This window comes from Accipiter gentilis, chromosome 3, assembly GCF_929443795.1.
Source record: "Accipiter gentilis chromosome 3, bAccGen1.1, whole genome shotgun sequence".
Classification (NCBI taxonomy): domain Eukaryota; kingdom Metazoa; phylum Chordata; class Aves; order Accipitriformes; family Accipitridae; genus Astur; species Astur gentilis.
In genome coordinates, this window is record NC_064882.1 from 17478854 (window position 1) to 17506793 (window position 27940).

Sequence of the window (27940 nt, forward strand, 5' to 3'; positions counted from 1 at the left end):
AGTGTGACAGCCAAACAACCAAAGCTACAGAGCGCGACCTGCAGAAGCTCTATTCCTGCCCAGAAAAACTGCCCTTCACTAATCCGTCACTGCTGTGAGAGCAATGCCACGCACCTGAAAATGGATGAACGTTGTCACAAATACCCTGGAAGAGGCTCTGAGAGCCACCTAGAGCTGAAATGGCCTTACCCTGTACTGGTTTTGGATCCAGACTGCAGCAAATTGAAGGTTATTTCTCAGAAGAGTTGAGCTGCAATTTCTAAATAAGCACACTGTAGATAGAACGGTGCAAAATGTAGTCTAGCAGCTAAAGCCACTGTCACCATTCTGTCTGACAAACAAAAGCACTCAGTCCTGTCAGAGTCATAAATGGGTCTTCATCTTCTCTTTTGCTCTGACAACGTAGAATAAATAGTTCCACAAAAACACCCGGGCTGAGAAAAAATTACTTCAGTGACCCTTTTGGTTTACAGAGCAGCTGCCTCTTATTGACGCAGCCTCTGGTTGAAAGGTGTTTTGGGTTTGTGTGGTGGGGTTTTGGTAGCAGGGGAGGGGCTGCAGAGGTGGCTCCTGTGAGAAGCTGCTGGAAGCTTCCCCGGCTCCAAGTTGGGCCCGCCTCTGGCCCAGGCCGAGCCCATCAGCGATGGTGGTAGCGCCTCTGGGAGAACAGATTTAAGAAGGGGAACCGGCAGTGAGTGGGGGGAGTGGGATGTGAGAGGAACCCCTCTGCAGACACCGAGGTCAGTGTGGAAGGAGGGGAGGAGGAGTGCCGGAGGAGGGGATGTCCCTGCAGCCCGTGGTGAGGCGGCAGGCTGTCCCCCACAGCCCGTGGAGGGGAGCAGGGGAGCAGATGCCCACCTGCAGCCGAGAGAGAGGAGCCCACGCCGGAGCAGGTGAATACCCCCCAAGATGGCCGTGACTCCATGGGAAAGCCCACGCTGGAGCAGTCTGCGCCTGAGGGACTGCAGCCCATGGAAGGGACCCACGCTGGAGCAGTTTGTGGAGGACTGTCTCCCGTGGGAGGGACCCCAGGGTGGAGCAGGAGACGAGTGAGGAGTCCTCCTGCCCCTGAGGAGGAAGGGGCGGCAGGGACAAGGTGTGGGGAGCTGACCCCAACCCCCACCCCCTGTTCCCCGGGGGGAGGAGGGAGAGAGAACCGGGAATGAGTGGAGCTGAGCCGGGAAGGAGGGAGGGGTGGGGGGAAGGTGTTCTGAGGTTTGGGCTTACTTCCCAATATCCCTGTTTTGATTTGATTGGTAGTAAATGAAATTGATTTTGTTTCTTCTCCAAGTTGAGCCTGTCTTTTGCCCATGACCGTAAGTGGTGAGTGATCCCTCCCAGTCCTTGTCTCGACCAACGAGCTTTTCTTTATATTTTCTCCTCATCCCACCATGGCTGGGGTACGGGAGTGAGCGAGCGGCTGCATGGTGCTTTGTTACCAGCTGGGCTGAAACCATGGCAGACAGGCTCCTGCAGAGTGCCTGGGAAGGTGAGCTTTATGGCAGCAGGAATCCATCCTTCAGCTGCTGGAAATGGGTGTTCCACCAGGCAGGTGCCCAAGGGGATGTAATCACAGGCCAAACGGAGCCTTTGCTTCACATCTGAAGAAACATTTGTGTGCTCCAAAGCTTACCTACTTTTTTCGTTCCCATCATACCTGAAGGAACACAATCATCTGAAGCATGCAGTTTGTCAAATATCAGGTGTTGGTATGAGGATACCAGACCCCAGTAACTCATGACAGTGTTCAGCAGGCTGTGGGGGTGGCTGAAAGATTAATCTACTTGCCAGAAAAAACATAGCAGTGTTGTTTAGTACAACCCACCCTTGTGCTGTCAACAGGGGATGTTGGAACAGAGTGGTTGGGAAGAACATCAACACCCACATGTACGAGCTGAGGGTGCCTGTCCTTCCTCTAAGCATGAGCAGCGGATGAAGCAATGACTGCCAAAGCTTCTGGGCTGAGAGCAGTACGGCACCGTTCATCATTATAGCCCCCAGATGGGCCAGCGTAGGCTACTGCAAAATATCTACCAAGCTTGGAACAGGATTCTGAAAGAACAAGAAGAATCAGCCTCATTTTTTTTCTTAGCAGCTTATGTACTCTGACAGCTCTGTGAAGTCCAAGTACAAGATTTCTCCTCAAGAAAGGTATGAAAAAGTGCCTTATTATGAAAAAGTTCCTTATTTGCCACTAGAGGCAGAAATGGGAAGCAAAAGCTCTTATCTTTTGATCTTCTTGCTGTAAGAGGCAGCTCCTTTTCATGTCATTTGCAAGGGTTGGGGAGGTACTAATGCTTCACACTGGGCTAGGTGGGAACTAAGACCTGATCTTTTAGGTACTTCACTATTACCCACTGAAGCAAAAACCCAAATATTTCAAAAAGTCAGAATTGCAGTAGCAAGCCTTAATTAGTTTTTTGGTGCCTTTAGCTAAGCTTTTCATTTGAGTGAGTGAAAAATTTTTTAATTAAGCTACCTTCTGCCTCAATTTCTCCAGATATCTTCCTGCTTCCATGAAAAATACCACAGATGCCAGAGACCACAGCTTCCTTCAGTACACAGCTGTGATTCACACTGAGGGCAAAGCCACTCTGTGCACTCAGGAAAGCTTGGGTTATGTGAGCAAAAGAAAATTCAGTAATATCATTAAAGGTTGAATTAAAAGAAATGCATGCAAAGAGGCTAAATCCTTACAAGGGAACTTTAGTTCTGGCACTTCATTTCTTTCACTTGCAAACTTGGCAATCCCCTTTGTCAAAAAAAAAAGAAAAAAAAATGAAAAGTGTTTCTTTTGCATCTTTTATTTTGCACACCCAACCAGAAGCAGTATGGTGCAGTATGGCCTTTACATCCCCTGAGCTGATCTCTGTTAATCTGAGGTAACAGAACAGCTAATTGCAGTAACAGGTGGTCATTCTCCACTTGAAAAGACCAAGAAATCACTTATGATGGATCTCCCAAAGAGCAAATGCTGACATAACTGTGGGCTCTCCGTTAAGGTTTAGAAGACTGTGTAATCTTCAGAAGAAAGACTCTTTGCCATTTTCCTCCAACCTTTAATTACTTCTGTCCCATAGTCTCCAACGTGACTTTCCCAGTTGTGTGATTTCATCTCCCTTGGCTGTTTGTCATCTCCTTACTTTCGCAATCCCAGTTTGCACTTATCAAGGCTTCTGGTATATTGGGAGTCTCTGCCAGCAACCTGACTTTCTGCCTACTAGCTCGCTTTATATCCTGATCCTTACCAAGTCCCAGTCATCTGCCCCAAAGTCTTAGCTTCCCTTCACATTCTTTGTGTACCATGTTCATGTACTATCCTGCTCATCACATAGTTCAGTTTCTTGTGAAATCTGTACCCATGATCTCCAGTCCTCCTCTTCCTTATGTCACTTGGATCTCAGGTTCCTCCCAAAACCACCTGGCCCTTCGATCCCCGACACTTGCTGCACAAGCACCAGTAGACGAACTACTACGAAAGAAGAGAGGAGCGGATGTCAGATTTGATCCTAAACAAAAGATTACAGGGCAAGTTCTGAACCTCTCCGCTCACACACCTCTTCACTTTGGAGACGTCACATACAGGCAATCCTGCCAGCCACAGCATTCGTGAGTGGACAAGGTACAATCTTGTCAACACCAGGGAGCATAGGTGTTGAGGATTCATAAGGCTAGAAGAGACCTCAAAGAGTAATCTGTTCCACCACGCTGCTCCAGAAAGAATTCAACTATATTTATGCTGTTCCTGACTATTATTCAAACAACTTTTGATGATGTTAAAATCCTGAAAATCCCAATTCAATGATCTGTTCCATTGCTTCAGTTTCATTGATGCCAAACCCATCATGTATCATGTGGTTGAGCAAAGGCATGGAGCACGTTGCTTCACAACACCTTTCTGACATTTGAAAGTTACCATGTCTTGTTCACCCTGCCACTCTTCTTTCATTGGAGCTGAAACAACTCCAGACCTTTCAACCTTCCTTCATAGGCCATATTTTCTAAATCTTTAATTATTTTCATTCCTCTCCTCTGGATTCCCTCCAAGTCGTCTACATCTTTCTGGAAGCATGCACCCCAACTGGATGTGGTGTTAGAGCTGAGGAGGACTATTGCATGGAGTGGAAGTATCACTTCTTGTGTCTTCCATGCTGGTGTCCTATCGGTTTATCACAATACGATGTTTGTCTTTATTGCAGCAACTTCTCAAGTAATCTACCATAAACCAGAGCTCTTCTAAAGAATTACCACCCAATCCCTTCCTTATACAGTTGATAGCTACAATATCTTTGTCCCGTTGAATAACTTAATTTTAATTCTGTCTCCAGTATATTCACAGTCCATCTCCGATTAGATGTCAACTGCAGATGTAGCAAGCACCTGTTGAAAATACTCTGTAGTACTGGGCATTGAATAAACATGTAATCTCTCATTTTACTTGCTAAAGTTTTCACAGGTGAATGTGTAAAAACTACAATATTCTGAAGACATAAGACAGAAAATTTGGGCAGGCTTTCATGAAGACATTAAAAATGCAGGTCCTTTGACAACAGGACACTGCTTTAGCAGGATCTGGAGCCTAGATACAAATCAGAATGGCAATACCATGTTTCCAAAGGGTCTTAGGATTTTTATTGGGTTTTTTTTTGGTTTGGGTTTTTTGGTTTTGTTTTGTTTGGTTTTTTTTTTTTTTTTTTTTTACAAGGCAAAAGAATTAGTCTAATTCTCAATTAATCATTTGGCTGAATTAAAACAAAAATTAGCCTGAGTCATAAGGACATGTGATGAACTACAGCCCACATGGTTAAAACTTGGCAAAGTTATAAGCAACAGAAAAGAGGTTTTACAATGGGGAAGACAGTTCAATTTTGTTGGCAGATGGTACCACTCCACCCAACTATATCATGTGTGTGCCAACAGATACCCACAGATACTATGGATTCACATGGTTTTCTATCACTGTTTTTCTCTTCTGGGCCAAACTGTTCCACAGATCACTGTAATTGTACTTTTTTTTTTTTTTTTTTTTCTCCGCTAAAGACTTTCAAACATGACTTTATTAAAGGCCACAGACAGCACGTTACTTTGAAGAAAATCAACTTTCTTTGAAGAGCAACATGAAAGTCAGTATCTTGTATGGTTCAGTTCACTTTAATTCTTTTCATCACACTCTCTCCACATTTCAACTTAGCAATAAATGTAATCTCTTACGTGCAGCATCCTCCTACAGAAGCCTCAACAAAAATCACTAGATTGAGCTGCTTTATGAAGCTGCCCAAATCTGACTGCTGACTTTCAAAACATGCTGAGTAATGAAAGAGATGTTCAAGCAGGTCAGCATCGTGCACAGCATTTTGCACACCCGAACATTAAAGTGTGAGGAAAGCTTTTACTTATTTGGATCACTGTCACGTCGTTTTTCTTAAGGCAATAAACACAAAGAAAATAAAGCTTGCCTATGTATTATCATTGAAATTATAAGCTCAACCGTTTCAAAGCTTCGTTGGGATCTGAAGTATTTGACTTAACTGATTTGACTATATGTGTTGGTTTTCACAAATGAAGGTAATCAACAGAAAAGTCATAACTACCTTTACTTAGCTACATCAATCAGTCCCATGAACTAAGATCAGCTGAATATGACAGTATTTTCTTAAATGGCCTTGTTAGGGGCATGAAACTTGTATTTCTGTAATTCAGCATACAGCATGCGTATACAAAGGAGAAAGTGAACTATGTTTCAGAATGTATTGATGTACTTCATACATTTATAGTAGCATCTGAATCATCTTCACTTAATGTGTTGCGCAACTGCAGCATAAGCCACTTACCCAGGATAACATGGAGCAAGATCTTTACATTTTTCTCCCCACCAAACTTAATCACTGGTGATTCAGCCCATTTGACACACTGGCTCTCAAACAGTATTAAATAAAAATTATTTGTTACAAGCCGATTTTATTTCTTTGTAAGACTTCATTGGTGTAAGTGTAAATGCTGAATGTAAAGTAAGGGTAAATGCTGTATGCTTCTGACAAAATATAATTTAAACAAGGAAATCGTGTGATATGCAATGCAGAGAATCAAAAACAGTGGAAGTCCCTTCAGGAAGTGATGGGAAACAATAAGCATAAGAGCTATACAACAATTCATTGTCTCCTAAAGACAGAACTCAGAGTCTCCATGGAAACAAACACACTTTTTATCCATCACTAATTGATTTAAATAATAGATAAAAATATTGAATTTGGCCCCTCCAGTGGAAGCACAAATGTAATTAAAGTTAACAATGTAACTTTAGGTTGCCTTCTATCACATGATTCAAAACCAATGAATTCTACTCTAATGTGCACTTCATACAACTTTATTAAATCTTATTCGAATACATGGGATCAATGAAAATATATAGGTGTTTAGAACATCTCAACATCAAGCTGATAGAAGCTATTATGCAGCTACATTGCCCTGAGTCTGTTGACTCTGAAGAAATCAACTGTACTTTTCTAACATGCCAGCTTATCCATATCTGCTATAATTCTCTTATCTGGGCCTTTACGAAATAAAGACTGTGCATTGGTTTTGGGGGGGGAGGGGGGGGGGGGGGACACACGACACCCAACCTCCTAACAATCAGTCAGTGATTTTCAAATATGAATAATTCAGAATATGAAAAAAATAATATCTTGGCTTGTGAGGGGAAAAAAGTCAAAACACAGTTATTTTAGCTTATGCTGTCTATATAAAAATTCTGTTTATGCTAGACTTCATTGTAAAACAACAACCAAATATATTCATATTCATAAACTCATCATCACATTTCAGACAATACTTATTATGCCATGTATTTCTTATTTAAAAACTGCTTACCTGACACATCTACAGTAGGAATATATTGAAGTAACCCTAAGCTGCATTACTCACACAGATATATCAATCTTCAGTGACTGACATACCTGGCAAAATAGTATTCAGAGTGACTAAGAGGGAAAGCAGAAGAAACCGCATAAGTTATTGCTATAATCAGAACTGTGAACCTAAAAAGGCTGCTTTTTAGTATCTGCAGTTAAAATGAAATATTATCGCCAAAGTAACAGTTCCTTTTAAAAGTAAATATATTTCCTTTTAAGTTTTCAGGAGCTGGATGTTATAAGAAAAAGACTTTACCTAATGCATTACCATTTCACCACTGCAACTACCTGCATAACCTCACAAGACAACAGACCAAAATAAGACCTATAAGGAACAACCTTGGACAAAAAAGAAAGAAAAAAAAGTCAATGTCTTAGCACAGAACACAGCAAGACATTCATACTTTACACCAACTGTGTTTGCCACCGGTGCACTTTTAAAAATCCCATTATACAGCATATAGGAAAAAAAAAAATCATTGCTCGTAAGGGTGAAGCAATTCTCTCTAAAATGCAGGACTGCCCAAATGGATATTTGGAAAGGATCCTTCATTTTAGCACAGGATGCTCTGGGATACATTTTCCTATTGGAGAAAAAAGACCCAATAACAACGAGCAGCAATCTCTTTGCTGCGTGCCATATCTATTAATAAAGATTTCAAGGTAATTCTTGTAATTCTCATCAAACTGGGACATATATAAATATACAAATCACTTTCATATAAAGTTTCGATACGCTTCACAGTGCTAAATTCAAGCTCATTGTTGCAATGAAATATTCAAAACCAAACACAACCTCTAATCTGATAAATTGATAGCACCCAAGGAAGACTTGGATTTGTCAATTTGATGAATTCCTGACGTGGATTCAAACCAAGTAAGTTATATGCAGAACTGCTAACTACTGCCTATATTAAAAAATATCAATGGCTTTGTTGAAGAAACTCACAGTGCCATTTATGCCCACCGATTAACATTTTGATATAGTTAAAAGACTTAATTGTCTATGCAAGGTGCGATCAGAATTATTTCAGTGAGGGGAGCTTCCTGAGCGTGCGTTACTAAATACCAAATAAAAGTCAGTTCTGACTCCAATTTATCACCTTTAATCCGTTAAAATATAGGACCCGCTACATGTTACTGCTGTCGGGTAGCTTCAATAGCTCGGATTCTAAGAGAAGAGCTCTTCTCCTAACAATTGCCGTACGCCGTTTAAGGTACGTACGGGCAATCTGTTTGGGAATATAACGAATTATATTATCCATATATCTATTATCGACAGAGTGTCTGTTATGAGGCCTGTGGTTGCAAATTACTCTTTCCTTTCTCCGTGTCCCCATCCCCCACCCCCCCCAACAGCAGATCACTTTCAGTGCCATTATTGTCAGGCGTATTAAAATTTCAGGACGCCCGGTTGTGGTTTCCAGGTCTCTATTTACCCCTTGAACCGTGTTTTTAACGGGGCATTTTTACACTTAAAAGGACAGAGCGGAGCCATACCGCTGTTTTGCTTACTACAACTGGAGAGAAGCAGCTTTGGAACTGACTCACGGCCACACCAGCGAAATTAATTAAACAACCCCGAGCCCTCATTCATCAGAAATCGCTGAATGACATAGAAAAGATCCGCGCTGCACGCGCTTCCGTCTCTAAAAATCGACATTTTCTACCTGAAGAGACTGTGCGAGACAACAGTTCCCCGCGGAAGACAGCATCACCTCCGGCTTACCTGCTCCGCTCCTCAAGGCAAGGGGCGAGAAACAGAACCGACGTGCCCACCGCTGCCTTTCAGCCGTGAAAAGCAGCGGATTTCAGAGCTCGTTAAAAGGCGATGGCCGCGACACGACAAACGGCTTACGGGCGCTTGAACAAAGCGATGCCGCTCTGGAGAAACAAAGTCATCTCTCTGACAGCTCCTGCTTTCCAGCAGAGCCGCAGGAATGCCGGACTCGCTGGGAAAACGCTAACAAAGGAAAACCCGGAGGAATCCGAAGGAACCAGCCCAGCCGCTGAATTCCCCGGCAGCACTCGAGAAGCGCCTTCCCTCGGACAAGCCACCCGCACGCCTCCTTCCACCTTCGGCCCAACAAAGGCAGCCCGACCCCCCCCCCCCACGCCGGTAGGTAACTACTTACGGGGGGGGGGGGGGGGTCGGGGTGCGGCCGCCCCGCGCACCCGCGTCCCGCACCGCCGCCGCCGCCGCCGCCAGCAAGCGAAACGCCCCACGCAGCCACAAACCGGCTCGGCCGGGCGACACAAAGCGGCGGGGACGCGGGCGCACGCCCACGCCCACCCGCGCCTTCGGCACAATGGCAGGCGGCCCCGCGCGGCCGACGCTCCCGAGGCGCGGAGCAAAGGCAAAGCGCTGCTGCCGGGCTGCCCAGCGCCGCGGGTGGGGCGGGGCGGGGCGGCTGCGGCCCCCCCGGGCTGCGGCGGGGCTCCCTCCCGCTGCCGGCACCGCCGCGGCGGGGCCGCGGGGACGGCAGGGTGCCTCCTACCTGCTCTCCCTCCCTCTCCGCGCTGCCAGAAGGGAAGAGCCGCCGGCTCCTGCCGCAGCCCGTCGGATGCCCGCCCCACTGGAGGGCGGCCGCCGCCGCCGCCGCCGCTCACGGGCGCCCCGCAGCGCCCCCGCCCCGGTGCCTGCCTTCGCCCTCGGGCGAGGCGCGGCCGGCTCCTCTGGGTGGGAAGGAAGGGGGCAAGGCCGGGTTTATCCCGCTTCGGCGGCGCCCCGCTGGCGTTGGCGCCCTTCGGCGCCCCCGCCGCCCACTGCGCTCCCCCAGCAGGAGAGAGCCGCGGCTCCGGCTGCGCCCCGGCTCCGAAGCCCGATTTGTTCCCGTCTCACCGCAGGACCGAAGTCTCACTCTAGTGCTACGGCCAGACAAATGTTTAGCCCCTTCATTCACTACAAAAAACCGGGAGGCACTACGAGAAACAAACCAAACACCGGCTGTTCCCCGGCACAGCAGCGCAGGAAACAGCCTCCCCTCTTTCCCACGTCCTTAAATCCGGTATTTGCAATTCAGCTTTCTAACGCCAAGCTTTTACCGGGGCTGGACACCGGTCTCCCGAGTTGCCCAAGGAGAACGCAGTAAAACCAGATGCTGCGCTCCGTTCCATCCAGACCCTGCCACTTCGTGAACCAAAACTGATTATGTGATTCGCAAGCTGCCACCGCTGAGAAAGAAGGTGTGTTTTGCTAGCCAGCTTTCCGGGTTCAGATGCTCCCTGGAGAAAAAGGCCATACAGCTTTGGATCCTGCCTGCTCCCTGACTTTTTGGCCCAGTCAGAAGTGGTCCTTCTGATCCGTTTAAAAGGAACTGGGTCTTACAGAAAAATAACACGCATGCTGGGTTGGACCAGAGAGCCACCTCACACATATCTTTTTGTCTCTGACTGTGCCCCACACTGGATATTTTAAAGGAAGAATGTAAGCGTAGGCAAGCATTTACCGATACTCTCCCGATCACTCCTTAGTGATTTGCAGCTCAGTGAATTCCTGAGCCAGAGGTGGTATTTGTGCAAAAAAGCCTAGCTATATGACTCTGGAATAAATATTAATTGCTAGAAATCACTTTTTCACCTGCAGTGTTCTAGAGATGACCAGTCACACAAGCCACGAGAGGTGCAGTCCGTTCCCTTTTCAGTCCCCTCGCGACTGAAGCCATAGTATACGGGGCACAGAAAACTTGGAGATGAAGCTCATGCACCAGATCCAGTACTTAGGTGGCTGTTAAGTCCATTGGCTCCTATCTTTACCTTAGCAGTTACATATATGTATATTTGTACCCAAAATACGTGGATACAAACCACCTCAATTACCAGAGCTGAATTTTGCAGCACTCCTTCGAAAGATTATGGGGGTTTGCTGTGTTTTGCTTTGCTGCTATCGCAGCACTGAACACGGTTTTAGGCAGTAGAATTGGGTGGTACAGGTAGAAAACTTCAAAAGTAGCCACCAGGAAAGAGGTGAATCTAGCCTTTGCCAATTCCTTCAGATCGGTCAATCGCTCAGTTACATCAGACCTTTCTTGAAAAAGGTCAATCTTTTCACTTTCCTGGAGGAGAAAACAAGCTAAAATGAGTTGGGTGTTGTTTTGTTTTGTTTTTCCTCAAGAACCGACAATTTCTGGCAAGTGATGCAGTCACAAACCTCAGTAGGAAAGTGATGGATGGGCTTCAGGAACACGTGGCTCTATTAGCAATTCTTTCACTTGGAGTTTATTAGATGTATCCGGAATTTCCCTGGAGAAACCCGAACCTGCCAGGTACGTGCCATGATCGCTAGAAAAGACGTGGGTCCACTAGGTGGCACAAATACACCACTTAAAGGCAAGGAGCAAGACCTCCTATGCAACGTTTTATTTACGCATTGATGCAAGGCAAACGGCTACAGGTAAAGCTTGCACACACAGCTATAGTCCAGTAACCCACACGTCGCTTATCAAGTAAAACCAAACTCAGACGTCAACGTGCTCCTTTGGACTTAGAGGCTCAATGAAAAATCTCCCCGAAGAGCAATATCTGCTCCTGCAGACCTTGACTTACTCACGGCTGACTAACCATGCTGCAACTCATTTCTGTGTTTGCATTCAGGAAAATATGGATGTCCCTACTCAGCGGTATTAAAACTGAGAAGAAGCCGCCGACATTCTCATTTTTCCCCACTTTCTTCCATTTGCCATCGTGCTGTTCTAGTTTGTTTAAGCAAATGGTCTAATTCCTGCACCATCACCTTAAAATGGTAAAGGACACACCACTAACGAACCTGGTAGAGCAATTCTGCTCAGATGCTGAGCGAGCAGCACACACAGGTGGGACAGGCAACTATCATGTGATAAATGCCAAAACTCACCATCTACCTGAGCTCTAATGTAGATAAATCTAATATTGAGACAAAACAATAGCAATACAATTATTTTTATACTCATTTTTAAAAAGTCAAAGATCATAATATAGGTAATAAGGGACAATTTCACTGCAGCAGGATAGGCACTTAAACTAATCACACTGCTGTTTGCAAAAATTCCCAGAGTCACAGAATTGTTGCCCCTCTGGAGGCCGTCTAGTCCAAGCTGCTGCTCAAAGCAGGGTCACCTACAGCAGGCTGTCCAGGACTGTGTCCCATCGGGTTTCGACTAGCTCTGCAGACAGGGACTCTGCAACCTCTCTGGACAGCCTGTTCCACTCTTTGACCACCCTCAAGGGGGAAAAAAAAAAAAGGCACTTTTTCTTATATTTAAATGGAATTCCCTGTATTTCAATTTGTGCCTGTTGTCTGTTGCACCTTCCCTGGATACCACTGAGAAGGGACGGTCTCAATCTTTTTACTCCCGCCCATCAGGTATTTATGTACATGGAAATGTGTCGTGTGTCCCCCCCCCCGAGCCTTCTCTTCTCAAGGCTGAACACCCCCAGCTCACCCAGCCTCCCCTCACGTGAGAGACGCTCCAATCCCTTAATCATCTTTGAGGTCGTTTGCTGGACTTGCCAAGAATGTCCATGTTGTACCGGGAGTGTTACAGAAGACATTGTGTCTGGGGAGTTAGTCGTCTTGGGCAAACAGTGTGCTCTACAGGTCGCGAGCAGCCCATAGGTGCTGGTGGATGTCACGACACAGAGAAGGTTGTAGCCTGCCAGAAGATACATGGGGTTTTTGCCTTTGTGGCTGGAACAGTGCTGACAACACACCAGTGTTTCAGCTACTGCTGAACCGTGCTTGCACAGCATCGAGGCTTTCTTTCTTCCCCTATTTGGCTGACAAGGTAATTATACTGGAGGACGAACGGTAAGACTTTAGGTCTGGGAATTAATAGTGCTGCAGCTATTATGATCTTTACGTTCCCCAAGAAGGGTCAGAGGATGAAATGAAACCGGAATAGCTGTATACATAAAGCTAAAAGACTAGGGTACTAAAACTGCGCACAACTGGTTTCTTACACTGTTAGCAGAGAGAAAGAGGAAGTATAAAATTCTGTCCCAAAGAATGGTTTAAAAAACTCAAAAAGCCTGTGGTCATATGGTTTCATTTAGGAATAACAGCATTTGAATAGGTCAGGCTTGCCACACATGCACCAGTTCCTGTATAAAATATTTTAAATTAAAAGATCGAAGCCCTAATCTTAACCTTTTTTAATTAGCATCACATAGGAATCTCCATCTTTCTCAGATTTAGGGTGCAAAAAAAGAACAAATTGTGTTTTCCAATTGAACTCCAGAATTACTTATTTAACTTTAGCTTATCTAAATTTTAGGGACATACTGTAAGACGGGGGAAAAAAAAAAATCAATTCTAAGACTTTCTTAAAAACACATTATGGTAAGTTTAATTGAGCAATTTAGGTTTTAGGAAATTGATAAAAACTGTCCTTTTATTCTCTCCAGATTCTTCTGCTTCTGACAACACACTTTCTTGTTTTGTAGAGAAACAGGCCCAATGGTTATTGCTTCTCCTTTATTATTTTTCTAATGTTATTTTTCCCCCCAACTGCAGATCACGACAGAAGACAGACAACATGGGTGTTCGGACTTTTCCCATGATTTACTGTGCGCCCCCGCTGTGCTTTCAACTCACCCCAGCTGAGGACTAAAACAGGGCATGAGGCTTCCACGATCTTTTGATCTTCCAGAAGGGGAGGACAGCACAGAAGCTTCTTGGAGCAGGGTCCAGGAGAGTCACGTAATATCCTGACTCACGTAAGCCTTGTTTCATATGTGATGCATAGGATAGTCCCCAGATTTAAATCTTCCACATATTTGTGCTTATTTTGTACCTCATGAAATGGAATACTTGATTTTAAAGCAAAGTTGTAAAAATATTACTTTTCTTTTATTCTAGTTGCTTACAAAATTGTATGTAAAATAATAGTAACAGAAGGTAAAATAACAGCTTTACTGTAGTCTGAACAGTAGTAATGTTTTCGTTTTAGAAAGCTGCACAGGCTTTGGTCACCGAAATACCGGTTTTATTATACCACCTGTGCTCAACTAATTCTTCACAATTAATATTCATGTAAGAATTACTATTAATTGAAGTGTTATGGTTTCAATTGTAATGTCAAAATATACATTTTTTGGTAAGATGAAATACAGTTTTTCAGTAAAATGGAACACTTGCTCTTTTTTTAAAAAATTCAGATTCCAATTTAAAAGGGCTTATATGCAAAATAAGATATTTAAAAGTCACCACCAAAGGCATCAAGAGCAGAACATGAGTTCTTTTCTCATTTTTACTGAACTGCTTCATCCTGAATAATTAATGTCAATTAGCATCAGTGGAAACGACTGACTTAATTACAAACAGTATTAATACATAAGTAACATTCAGAGATGACGATCTCCCCATTCCTGTCACTGGCAAATAGAGACCTAAAAAGTAAAAGTATGAGATGTACTCACTTTAAATAACCAATTCCTTCCAATGGCTCAGAAGCCTTATGTGGTACAAGTATTTTCAGGTACTTCTGAATGGGTGTTCCAAGTTGTTTCTTATTAGCAAAATTTAATACATATAGACACATATTAAATAACAAAACTGACAAAATACAAGATATGAAAAATAAATATATCTATACAGCTTGTAACAGCAATTATTTATCTATGAATGAGACTATTTCCAGTTAACACAATATTCTTCGTAATTTCTAACTGTAACAATCTTAGACAAAATCTAAAAGAAATTTTTTTTTCCCCCATGTCTTTTAAGATGTTGTTTACACCTTAGAGATGCTTGTAATGTTAGCTGGTAATCACAGTTTTTTATTCAACATTAGGCAAGCAGAACACTACCTGTTCACCACTGCAAGGATGTACAACAATAAATCCTCCCACTTCCAGTCCTCTGCATGATACCTACGAATACATATCATGTCAACCTGAATGGTGTGTAATCATTAGAAAACAGTATGTTCTTGAATAGAATAATGATTTGATATACAATTATCTGCACAGAGGGACTTTAAGATCATAAGATTGTGATTGCTAATCACATCTTACTTCATAGCCTAAATTTTAAATGCTCATCTGCTAAATACACGAGATATTTTAAAGATTAGTTCTCACTGCATTTATCTGTGTGTCACAGCATAAAGGCCTGTGTCACCTCTCCAACAGCTGGAGCTTAACATTGTGAAGGATTCCAGGTTTGTTCTAATCTTTTAAAACCAAAATTTGAAGAATATCTCGATACAATTAAAAATTTGAATATAAAATACTTTAGAATTAATTTTATATTTAAAGGATTTCAATACATCTTTAAAGATATCATTTTTCTCTTCACTTTTTATTTAATATTGGGATAATATTAAAATGCAATTTCCACACAAAGATTAAACAAAGGGAGATGAGTAGTTGTTACATGACAAGAACATTAATAAAGAATAACTGATTTTTTTTTTATTAAGAGAAGGTACAGTAAACAAAATGCATTCACAAAATAGATAATCAATACTTTTAAATGACCTGTAAACAGAAAACACTTGTTAAAAGCCCAAACATAGGAAATCGTCACAAGTATAAAACACACACTGGCTCAGCATTTTTAAAACAATCATGTATGTTACTGTATGTTAGCTCACACTAAGAGGAACAAACTTCTGTAACCACGTGAGATAAGCAAACAGAAATAAAATAGTAAAATGAAAACAAGAGATTGTCATATCAAATATTCATTTCCTTCTTATAATAATTATGTTTGCAAAATAGTAACAAAACTTAGCCAGCCTTGATACAAAACCCGTCAAACAGTCAGCAAAACCCAGTCATCCCAGCCAGTTGGGAAAGCAGAATTTTGGAAAGCTGACTACTTCACCAGTTCTCAGAAATTTCAAAGGTAATCACTGATTTGATGAAAACAGAGGTAGAATACAAGTCAGCCTTCATAATTAAAAAAAAAAAAAAGTCCATGTAACAAGGTAATGCTTCAGTCACTCAAGTACTTGGTTATTCCTTGAAGCTCACATTTCTGGTGGAGAAAGAAAAAACTTCAAAATAAAGCTATCATATTTTACTAATGAGTATTAGGATTAAAAGTAATAATTAGATTTAGCCTCCTCATATTCTGTTCTGTTATTTCTGAATATCAATTATTAGCATGCATACTATCTGAAACTACATTCAGTTCATTGACTCATTGCTCAAATGCTTAACAAAGTAAATGTGAGACAAGGAAGAAGAAATTTCTTGAAAAGATTAAATCAGATTAGAGAAAAAGACAGTTGTAACTCTACAGAACAGTAATTACAGTGTACGCTTTACTGTGGCAAGCTCCCAGGAAGGAATAAATAACTAGGGTGAACGATGGTGATTGCACTACTGAGATAATTCTAATGTAATAATCCATTGATAGGGTTAAAAGGCAAGATAGTAAAAAATTAAACTGCATATGAATTCAGTTGTTAAAACCCACTTTCTTTAAACAGACATCATGAAAATGGGGTATTTTCTGATAAGATATGGTACAGAGCTGCCATTGTTAAAACCAAGTACACAAATAGTAGGACAAAAACAGTTCACTATGTGGTATTCAAGTATAGCAACTGGACTATTTTTATTGCTCTCGGGACTCACTGTAAAGCAAGGAAGACTAAAGACCATTCTCTACTGATGACCCGCATTCTCAGAAGTGTATTATCTATCATTATCTCAGTCAAAATGTTGATTTGCAATGTAACAGGGTTTGCCTAATGGCTCACCAGTAAAGCAAAAGTCACAACTGCTGTTTCATCCCCACTATCAATATCTCATTTGCTACAGTTTCCTTTTTTTGCTTTGTCCAGAAACTCGCAGAAAAAAAGAAAAATTGCTGACAATGTGGATCATGCCATGCCAACCTCAGTTCTCAGGAAGCCTGTGTTTTTGTTAACAAAAGTAAGCTGAAGAACAAGCCATATGTATTCACCAACAAAAATAAAGTTTAAAATCGTACCAGTTTGGAATTATGTTTCTTGGAGTTTAGCAGTCAGATAGTTAGATTCATGAGTTGTTATAGTGCACTATATAGCTGTTATAGCACACATTTTTCCTAAAACAATTGGTTTGTCTATCTCTCTCTGTCCTTCCACTCTTCACTGCAATTTATTATGCAGTATAGGACAGACAGGTTATAAAGTTAATAATCAGGCCTGTAACACATAGCTGACAACATCTAGACCAACAATGTCCTCTAAAAGAACAAAAACGTCAGTGAAAATGAACAGGTGAGAGGTTGATTTTGATTTCTTTATTATGGACTCTAGTGACCACAATCTTAGACATTTATAGCATTCAAGCACTATCAATGAAAAATGCATTAATTATTTTTATGCACTTGTTTTGGAGGCAGTTTAATCTAATGTGTAGGGTTCAAATGCGTATTAGCTGGACTCTCTCCTATGGAGTGTCTTTCCTTCATTGCTGTACTTGAGAGGATTTCATGGCATTTCTCTTAATATGAGCCATTCGTTGTTTGGAGATAACTATTAACAATAATAAATTGGCAATATGTATTTCTGGAGAAAAGGAGGCTGAGGGGAGACCTTATGGCTTTCTACAACTACCTGAAAGGAGGTTGCAGTGAGGTGGGTGCTGGTGTCAGATGGCTGGAGATAGGACGAGAAGAAATGGCCTCAAGTTGCGGCAGGGGAGGTTTAGGTCGGATATTAGGAAAAATTTCTTTACTGAAAGGGTTGTCAGGTATTGGAACAGGCTGCCCAGGGAAGCGGTTGAGTCACCATCCCTGGAGGTATTCAAAAAGCACATAGACAAGGCGCTCCAGAAGATAGTGGGCATGGATCATGGTTGGACTCGATCTTGAAGGTCTTTTCCAACCTGAATGATTCTATGATTTGCATATAATTAATAGTAATAATAAGCAGGTGATATATATTTGGAAGCTGTCAGCTAGTGCAAGACCATTAACAAAACCAGGAATGGGAAGCCATTACATTATATGGTCTTATGTATCTATTGTTTCCAATCAATATTTTATAGTAGAAGATCAACAAAAGAAGAACTCAGAACCACCTAAAGTGTGTAAGAATTTCATATAATTAAAAAATTATTACTTAGAAACAGTTTAAACCTAACTCAGAACCACCTAAAGTGTGTAAGAATTTCATATAATTAAAAAATTATTACTTAGAAACAGTTTAAACCTAACTCTTAAACAGAAACAATCTGCTAAAATCAAATTGCTTACTTTTCAGCTGTTGCTTGATCAGTTGTCCTTACAGTGGTACGTTCTGGAGAATGCGAAGGAGACCTTAATGTTGAACTGAGAGGAGGCGAAGCACGTAATGACGATGTAGAGAGACCATGTCGACGCATCTCTTGAATTGCACGCTCTCTACCAACAGATAGCAATTTCAGTTACATAACACTTTGGTACTGCAGGATGTTAAAGGACGAAAACGTAACTTTTTTTCCCCATATTTTTACTTGGTGATTTTCATGATACTTTGAAAAGAGCCTTTTTTTTCCTCATAATGTCACTCAACTTTCTTCTTGTTTTCATGAGAAGGGATTTTTTTTTTTTTTTTTAATAGATTCAATGGTAAACTCAAACTTTTTTTGGGTGTTTTTTTTGCAGTTTTCAAGATGAGAATATTACATTTTGTACGACAATAGGAGCACAATTTTCCATGAAAGTTCCTCATTATTGAAAAAAGCAAGTTTTAAAAGTGAGAAAGAAGAAACAAGAAGAGTCACCTCACTGAAGAAACAGCATCTTACCGTTCAAATCGTTCAGTTGTCAGTTGCCTTTTTAAAACATCAGAGTCAGTCTGCAGCTGTGCAACTTTACTTCGAAGCATGGAAACCTCTCTATTATAGCTGCTTCTAAAAAAAAAAAATCACGAGAAGCAACAAAGTTTCTTTTGAACACTGTCAACTAGGAGCTTAGATGAATTAGAGCAAGATAAAACAAAAATAGATACCGAACATGTTGTTTCACATAGACCAAATCAAAGACAAATTAGAAGCAGCGAGAACCAAGTGAATGCAACCGAACGTTTCTGGCAGAACCTAAGGTGAGAAAGACGTGAGAAGCTGGCAAGCCTCTTACTACATTTTTACTGCAATACGTCATGTTCTTTTTCAGACAAAGGTAAACAAACATGTTTTATAAGAACAGACAAAACAATTAAATCATTAATTTATTGATTTACTATCCTCTGTTGCAATGCGAGGTGGTCTTTATGTACACACTTAAAGGAAGAAGAAAAAAGAAGTAAGCATCCACAACAAATCAAACATAACAGATACGGCTTCAGTAAAAATTAAGTAGGCAGAACTATCTGGCTAGCAGCTGAATGAAATCTTAGCAAAAGCTGTATTAATGCAAGCTCAGACCAGCAAAACCCAGAGTCCGAAAGCTTGTCAACTACACTTGGGGTTTGGGCCCAACTGTTTCAACTGCAAGAATCAAAATGAAAAGCAGCCTTGAAAATCCTAAGTAACATTATTAAGTATACTTGTTAGCAAATCATCAGCTTGGAGGACTCAATGCTTTGTTGCAAAACACCATTAATTGCATTATAAAGCAAGCAAAAAAAAAAAATCATTGAGTGTAAAATAAGTTGTCTAAAGCAGAATCTAGACAGCTATGTATTCCACAGTGTCTTCAAAGCCAATATGAGGTGGAGTGCTCAAGTCACGTCTGGAGAAGCAAAGATGTACTAGTTTATTGCTAAAGCACTGGACTTGGAATTTTGAAAAATGAGTTCCACTTCTAGCTCAGTCACAGACTTCCTGGCTGGCACCCACTGGTCTCTGACTCCAGGAAGATGCAAATTACTCAAGAGATTTGATCCAAAAAGAACCGCATAGTATTTATTTCCTGGGTTCCCTAGTCATCAGTAAGATGTCACCACCTAGAATGGTATCTTGATCCAGTATGTTGAGAACAGACGCAGAAGACAAAAGGTCTCGATGATATCTTATTCTAAGTCCTTCAGAGACAGGCATATGCTTTCAGGTCGGAGGTAAGAATTCAGGGCCCAATATCATTATTGTAAAATAAAGAAAGAAAGCAAACAGTTTTGTGAGTTCTGAGGTTATTCCACATCAATGACATTTAAACAAAACTAAGGTTGTGAAGTAAATCACTCAATAATTAAGATATATTTTAATTTGGAACCTTATGCACAGTAATCATCATATAATAAGAGTCCATGATGATATATTATTTTTTTCACAGGACATCTGTCTCTTTCACAGTAGATACAGATAGCTCTCAACAAGTATTTAGCTATTCAATATTCTGTTTATTTAATACTTAATCACTGTAGAGCCTCGAGATCTCATTTACACTACTATCCCCCAAATAGCACTCTGAGTCACACAACTACTCACTCTTCGCAGAGCTCAAAATTACAGCACTGGAGAACTCCACAAGTTAAACTTAATTTTGAGAATCCTTCTAAAGTCAGAGGTTGTATCAGTACCATTTTATAAATAGGGTGGAAGCACAGGCATAGTAAGACCAAAACTGTAAGCAACGTTCAAATATATTGACACACGATCTTTGTCAGTTAGAATGGAAATTTTGCCAAGTCAAATGAATTTTTGTATTTCACAAGATACAAACATGATTGTCACATACTTCAGTCACAGCTGTGACCATTTAAAGTACCTGTTCTTTAGACTGCAACTACTACAAACCAAATAGTAGAAAATCAGGTATACGCAACTAATTCTCACACCCAAACATTTGCCTACCAACATGCAGAACCTTTGAGATAAAGAGGAAAATGATTCAGTAAAATAGCCACTACTCCTCCAAGAGAACATTTATCATTCTTCCTGCAATATCCCATCCTATTAACAATGCAAGTACTGACATTTACAACAAACGAGAAAGGAACTCTACAACGCGTGCAGAACAAAAATTGCGAAAATATTAATATGAAGTTACTTAAACAGAGTTTTATACTGTTTGTACAAAAAAGAAATTAAATTAAAGTGAAATGAAAATTACCTTCTTTCCCTTTTTTTTTTTTCTTTTGGTAACTTTCACATTTAATTTTATAGTCGGGACATTCCATTAGTTTATGGTCTTTGTATGCAATTAACTTTTTTCCCCCCAAGTAAACAAAACTCCGCAATTCTAAAATATGAAGCAATGAGTTGCATAGGAGCGATTAATAATGTCATCATCTACAGATTCACTGCGATCACTGCTACTTGAGGTGGACCATTGTCAGTGGTAAGTTGTAGCTTTTATGTAAATCAACCAAAAGCATTTTACTTGCACATTTGCATCACCAAGTTACAGATAGCTTTTAACTGTTCAGGTATGCTATATTCTGTATCTCATAAGGAAGCATGATCTGACCTTTTACCTTCTATATGCTTCCTTTCTCTCCCTACCTCAGCATTTACTAAGTGGGTGTATCTGTTCTGAAATTCTACTTTGACTTTACTCTTCATCAACATCTACATTCAGCTGCTACTCTGCCTTCTTGCTATTTAATGCAGAGATACCACACTGGCTAATGTATGCCCAGGAGAATTATCATGTCATGATGACACATATCATGGAAACTTCCAATTCCCTGCTCCATATCATGAAGAAAATTTTTTAAATTCCCTGCTTCTCTTGTACACGAGTGTCATATACACAAAATATCATCGCCTTAACTTCATTGTTCCAAACAGATTAGTCTTTCTTTTATAAAAGTGTTAAAGTTTTCTACTCTAGGCAGATGCACAGTGTAAGAAGTTGCAGTTAGCTATAATGGAAACTGTTGGCCACAGTTAGCGTAGGTGTCAGGTTAATTTCCATTTATATTTCAAAGGAACAATAAATGATACAGGACTTTTTCCTTAACAGTAAATATTAATAGCAGCAAAAGTACTTTTGCTTTTTGAAAGCACTATGACTTCACTATTATGTGATTCTTACTTTAATCAAAGTAAGGGCAACAGGCATCTTCTGTAGGTACGCAATTCACATTTACCATTGATTTAATCTACTTGGTATTTTTTTGTGAGCAGTACACATGTTAAAATTTTACTTTCAATTTGCTTCGAGATGCTTGATGAATCCACATTGCTCTAAAGGAGTTAGGACTTCAGAATAGTCTCCAATGTAAGAACATAAAACATAGTTCAAGACTAAGAAAGTTTGTGTTCTCTTAATTATTAAGCTCATAGTTAAACTCTTCAAAGCCAAATAAAAATACGACGTTTTGCTTAAAAAGCAGAGTTGAATTAGATTGCTTCCTGAAGCTAAGAAGAAAATCAGAACCTGTGAAAGAGGTGGTTATCTATTTTGAGAATTGTTAACTCTGATGCAAAGGTTAAATATCCAAATCATACTGCAATGCATACATACATTTATAGATGTACTCAACAGCTAAAAAAATTTACAGATTATCATGGGTTGGTTGGTTCTGTAGTGGAAATAATGCCTGCAACAGGTCAGCTACCTTGCCATAAGGTAGTTATGTCCACTAAGAAGCTCAGAAGGAAAGGATTTTAATGATCACACTAAAAAGATGGCAGAGTTATATCAGACAAGTGAGCTTCAGGAAAGGTATCACATCCTGTGCCTGACTGATGTGAGAAAGAGTCATGACCAGAAGAGAATGTGAAGCAAACTTTCTAGAGTCAGACTGGGGACAAATCCAAACAGAAACTGAGTACTTGTTCTCAGGACTGAAAACTCAGCAGGGTGTTCCTTCCTTTTATAGTAGGTTTCCTTTGGAACTCCTGTTTAAGTTTACTGCTTGTACTAAACTGATGTCCACCAGAGTGCTGATTAATGAAAACAATATGAAGATCTGTAAAGAAACGTTAAGTAAACGATGCCATGAAAGGCCAGAAGACACTGCTGCAAAAAACTGCTCAGCCATACTGAACATCAAGAATTTGACTTTGTGAGTAAGTGTTGTCACACAGAAAAAGTTTCTTTGTAAACCACATAACACATACAAACACTTGTTAAAACTTACAGTTTGCTCTCGGCGAGTGTTAGCTTGTCTTTCAATAACTGAATTTCGGAATCTTTCTCATGGGATGTTAAATGATTCTGAAATTCTTTGTCTCTACTAGTAGCCAGCAATGTTTCAAGATTCTGAACTGTAAGTCTCTCACTTGATAACTGCTTTTTCAGCAACTCTGCTTCTGATTTTATATCTTCTAATTCACCTAGAACCTAGGGCACAATACATTATTAATACACTGGTTTACAAATACAGAGTTCTCTTCCGGGAACAATTGTTACAAAAACTGAAATGATTGAAAGTTTCATAAAACTGAAAAGGAAACTGAGCTCACAAAACAAATTAAAGCCTACAATTATTTAAAACTATACTTAGTTAAAAACTATTCAAGCTGTAGATCTCTTAAATGTTTTACTGGGAGCTGGATTACTGAGTGCTGGAAATGCTTAGGTAATTACCCAGAACACTAATTGGCTTTTAACAGCAGCAGGCTTTTGCACAAGTAGAAAACCAGTATTTACTATACTTCATTCTATTCAACTAGGTTAGCTCACAATTAGCTTCTCAGCTTTTACTGAAAATGTAGGAATGCTTGTTTTCCTCATCAGTTCTATGAATACAAACAAATTCTGTGGGGATGAGAACTGTTGTTCTCAATGTCTTGAATATTACAGTAACAGGAAGCCTGACCAAGTCACTAAGTAAAGATACCACAATTGGCTGTAAAGAAAAAAGTTTAGAAATTATGGATATTTAGAACTGTTTAAGCTATTTTAAAATATTACTGAAGCTGAGCTTCAGCTGAATCTAAATTTCAATTTAATTGAAAAAATCCATTAGGGAAAAGTCTTTAATATCTAAAAAAGAAGTGCACTATTCACTTTTTATGAAATTTGAAAATTTGAGTAAATTAAAAACCAGTACATAAAATCAAATAAATACAATTTGTCTTTGTGGTATAGCAAAAACTACTGCTGCCACGTTTTGTAGTGATAATGAATAAAAGAAACTTCTTTTTGTACAGAAAACAACTATAGAGCTGTATACTGCAAAATTTATAATTTATATATAAATGTAAAACTAATGATGTAAATTAACTTATCTTGCTCTCAGAAGTAATTTATTCTTTTCTCCAAAAACCATTAAAAGCAAAGGAAGATATTTTATTATAGCAAATAAAATCTGTCCTTGCTGCTTACCCTTTCATAATCCATGCTTTTGGATGTCAACTGTCGAGATAAAAGATCTTTGCTAGACTCAAGTTTCACACAGAGTTCCCTCACAGAAGCCAGGTCTGCCAACACAGAAGACTTATCCTGATTTTCACGTTTAATATCCTCTTCCAATTTGGACATATTTTTTGTAATGGAGGAGATCTGAGATTCATAGGCTTGATGTGCAACGATATGCTAAACAAAGACAAATATGGATACCCCATCAGTGTTAAATGTTAACAGTTCTCTCCTGGATAACAGGGGTTTTTTAATACTTCCTTTTCCCTTCAAAATTAACTTTCCCTATAAAATTAACTTTATATTACATTCCTTTCCTCTCCCTAAATCACAGCTAACAACAACTAAAAATTGCGGAGATGGTTTACTAATCACCATCTTGAAGAATTATACAAGCACAATACAAGAGTGGAATGAGGCTGGATTCCAGCTTCAGAAGAGAAATTAAAAGTCATGTGTCATCCCCCCCAATACTAATATTAAAGTCTCTAACTCTTTCTGGCTAATTAAAAGCATGCGACAGAATATGGTCAATCCACAAATATTATACTCTCAAACTTCCTTGATCTCCCTGAAATTATTGCTTCTAAAATAAAAACCTCATTATTTTCTATGCTAGTGATCTATGTTTTGGTATTATGGAATCCCGATTCTGGATTTGGACTACTACTACCAGATTTTTACCTTTTCCCCAGCCACCAATGCTTCAAATACTTCATTCAAAGCTTCAAGGAAATGCAAGAACTAAGCTTACAAAATACTGATAAAGCTAGCTGACAAAGCGCTCATAAAGCTGTATGCAAATATTTTGAAGCAACTAAACAAAAGGTTCTTACAGAGACAATAACATAATAGCAATGATCACCCAACAGAAGAGATCTAAAGCATTAAAATATATGTTGTGATTCTAATTTTGGGAAAGAAGGAAGGGAGAAGGAAAGCACATCTAACCAAACTCAGTTACTGTTTCAAAAACCCAGTGTCCACATTTGAAACATTCATGCATAGGAATTATTTTCCATTAAAGCATTAAAAATAGTATGTTGACTTTATTAAAAAACACTTGAATGTATCCCACTTTCCTTGACAGAATTTCATTGCACAAGTTATTACCCCTTGAATCTCTTTTTCCAGAAGTTCTACTTTCTCTCGAAGATGTCTCCGATCTGTATCTACAGAAAGGAGTTCAAGTCGTATTGAGCTACTCTCTCCTTCAGCTTGATGAGCCTTCATTTCCCAGTCTTCAGCTTGCATATGGAGCATTCGGAACTTCTCTAACAATTCTTGGTTTTCTTTTTCCTAGATAAAACAGTAAATCACTCCATAATGAACAACATACCTTCAAGTTGCTTGATCTTACTTCATACCTACTCCCTACAATATATATTTTATTTTTTTTTCCCCCACAAGAAGAAAGTTGATCTTTCTCCATTTTCTTAATACCACCATCTGGCAATTACTAAACAACATCATCCCTTTTGCAAGTCCAAATAAATACAGTGATGGCATTCAGTTTTATTAAATGGAAGTATTTACATTTAGCAGTTATTAATAAGTTTCAAGGCTCCCAGGGGAGGGTGTATTTTGGATCTCTCTGCTTTATCAAGGGTCACGTTACTGAGGTGTACTGATCTTAGTGCTGCCCGTTACCGAGAAATTCCAACAGAAATCCATTTTCAGCTCTTTCACTTACTGCGGTCTTACAAATACCTATATTACAGCAGTGCCTGAAAGACTGATAACTATTTGGGCATATACACCTAAGCAGTCTATCATAAAAGTGCAAAACTGCAAGCTTTAGTGCTTACAAATTATGCAGTGATAGAACAAATGTTGCTTGTGAATTTTAATTTGGCCCAACTACAAGTGCATATTATAAGGCAGTGATTAATTTTTCTTCTTTATTTAGCTCCATTCCCCTTCTTCCCCTGTTCATGTAATACACAAAGGTATAAGCATGCTGCTGTTATGAATCAGATTTATCTAATGAGGAAGGCTACTGTTTTTGAAATTCCTTCTCATTCCTGCAGAACATGGAAGGTGCAGACAGAATGAGGCAGGGCATTAGGAAACAGAAACTCATGATTAAGCAAGTGAACACTGTACAGCAAAGCAAGTCCTTGCCTCCACAGGCAACACCCTGATGTAATACTAGACAAATCCTTGAAACCAACCTTTCATAACTGGTCACTGGCTGCATATTGGTACCCGACTTGAATAACTGGATTCTCATTTGCCAAAGATGTAGCCACATCTGTAGCTGAAGTGCTTTGGACATATGGTATATTATAAAATTCTTAAAAACTAAACTTCAAGTGTTTTAAATTGAGAGGTCTAAACTAACATACTACTGATGTTTTTTTCTCTATGCTTCAGTTTCTACTTGTAAAGAGTGTTTGAATTTATATGCATTCATCTAGACATGCAAGTCAAAGTCATCAAAACTCATTCTTTCCAATTCAAAGTCACATAATAAATTTGCCAGTTCATGTTGTCTTGACATAAATTCTATTTGTTTTAAATGATTATAAGTTTTAATTCACACTATCACACTTGTGTATCCAAGTATCAGGACAAAATACATTTAACTAGAGCACCATTTTGTCAGTACAGCAAAAACTCTGAACTCTTATTATTCATTGAGAAAACATTCCAATGTGCTATTTTTACACTTTCCTGCAAAACTACATATAAAATTTCTCTTTCTAAAAACTGTAAAATATTAACAACGATCATATAAGCTGCTTATTGCCTACAATCATGAAAACAGGACCAGATATTTTACTAGTTGCCTTGTCAAAACTCAAAAAGCAAAACATTCAAACATGATTTGTTTGTCATTCTCCAGTGTTATGGCCAACTGAAACATAATCAATGAAATTGTGATGTGCCAGAATTTATCAGTGCTTCAGGTCTAATAAGGTTTTATAAGAATCCACTAGTAGCTTGAAACAGTGCAGAGGAAAGAAGGAAAAAAAAACATAAAAAAAGGAAATGGGACACACAGGGAGAATGGGATCCAAACTATACATTTCTTAATTTGTTTATTGTATCCTAGTGAGAATGTGTTATACTCTAAAACCAATGGAATTATTGAAAACAGTAATGACTGCCTACAGATTATACTTTTACCTTCGAAGCCATCAAGGTCTCAAATCTGGAAACTTCAGTTATATAATTATGAATCCTGGTTTTCATTTCTTCTTTTTCATGTATTGCATCTTCAAGCTCAGTGCTGATAGCCTAAAGAGATAACATAAAGGCAAAACAGTGCATTTAAGTAAATTAATCAATATCTATTACCACATCAGACTAAATCAAAGCAACTACATATGCCCTAGATTTTATTCTATTCTACTTCTAAGTAATTTAGTCAAAGCCCTTTGGGATTTGTAGGGTTCAGAAATATCCCCTATTACCTTAGATACACCAAAGAGTCTTCCAGGCAAGAATAATCACAAAAGAACAATGAATATCATACTAGTTCATAAAATCTGCAGCTTCCCTGGCAACACACCCTACTGATCTTTGGAAAATTCAACACAGTTGTTGGAGAGCTGGGATTTTTCTAGCTTTAAGATTCACTATCCCTGAGTGAAGGCAAGTTTTGTGTCATTAGAAAGTCAACTTTATAACAAAAGAAGATTTATTTTAAAGTAGAATTGCAAGATAAAGTAACTAAATGCATTATTAAGATCATATTTAGACATCAAAAATGGAATGGAATTTGTTTGAGATGTTGGGACTGCTAACTCTGGGCCTCTCAGGTTCAGCTCTCACCTTTCTCTGAGTCCTCTAATCCAGACAGCCAAAAAGACAAGTATCTTCTTCTAACCCCACTATCAAATGTGGGGGAAATAAAAGATATTGCCTTATTTCT

The 27940-nt window shown here is 39.7% G+C and overlaps 2 protein-coding genes across 5 annotated transcripts in view; both read right to left on the bottom strand.

Annotated features, from left to right (window-relative positions):
• Positions 1-10103, bottom strand: part of CRACD (capping protein inhibiting regulator of actin dynamics) — a 140231-nt gene extending 130128 nt beyond the window's left edge. The window contains exon 1 of one of the 3 annotated variants that reach the window (XM_049794157.1): positions 9954-10103. The gene's annotated coding sequence lies outside the window, so the exon portion shown is untranslated. Of the gene's footprint in view, positions 1-9406; positions 9499-9953 lie in introns of those variants that run through there. The other 2 variants (XM_049794148.1, XM_049794163.1) reach the window with 2 other exon arrangements.
• Positions 10104-15105: 5002 nt separating this feature from the next.
• Positions 15106-27940, bottom strand: part of CEP135 (centrosomal protein 135) — a 41474-nt gene continuing 28639 nt past the window's right edge. The window contains exons 20-27 of one of the 2 annotated variants that reach the window (XM_049793509.1): positions 27193-27303; positions 25174-25359; positions 24028-24237; positions 22838-23040; positions 18615-18719; positions 18082-18228; positions 17441-17482; positions 15106-15867 (exon numbers count right to left, since the gene is read on the bottom strand). In XM_049793509.1, the coding sequence (XP_049649466.1) occupies positions 15846-15867; positions 17441-17482; positions 18082-18228; positions 18615-18719; positions 22838-23040; positions 24028-24237; positions 25174-25359; positions 27193-27303 (1026 nt within the window). In that variant the 3' untranslated portion in view covers positions 15106-15845. The remainder of the gene's footprint in view (positions 15868-17440; positions 17483-18081; positions 18229-18614; positions 18720-22837; positions 23041-24027; positions 24238-25173; positions 25360-27192; positions 27304-27940) is intronic. The other variant, XM_049793519.1, reaches the window with a different exon arrangement.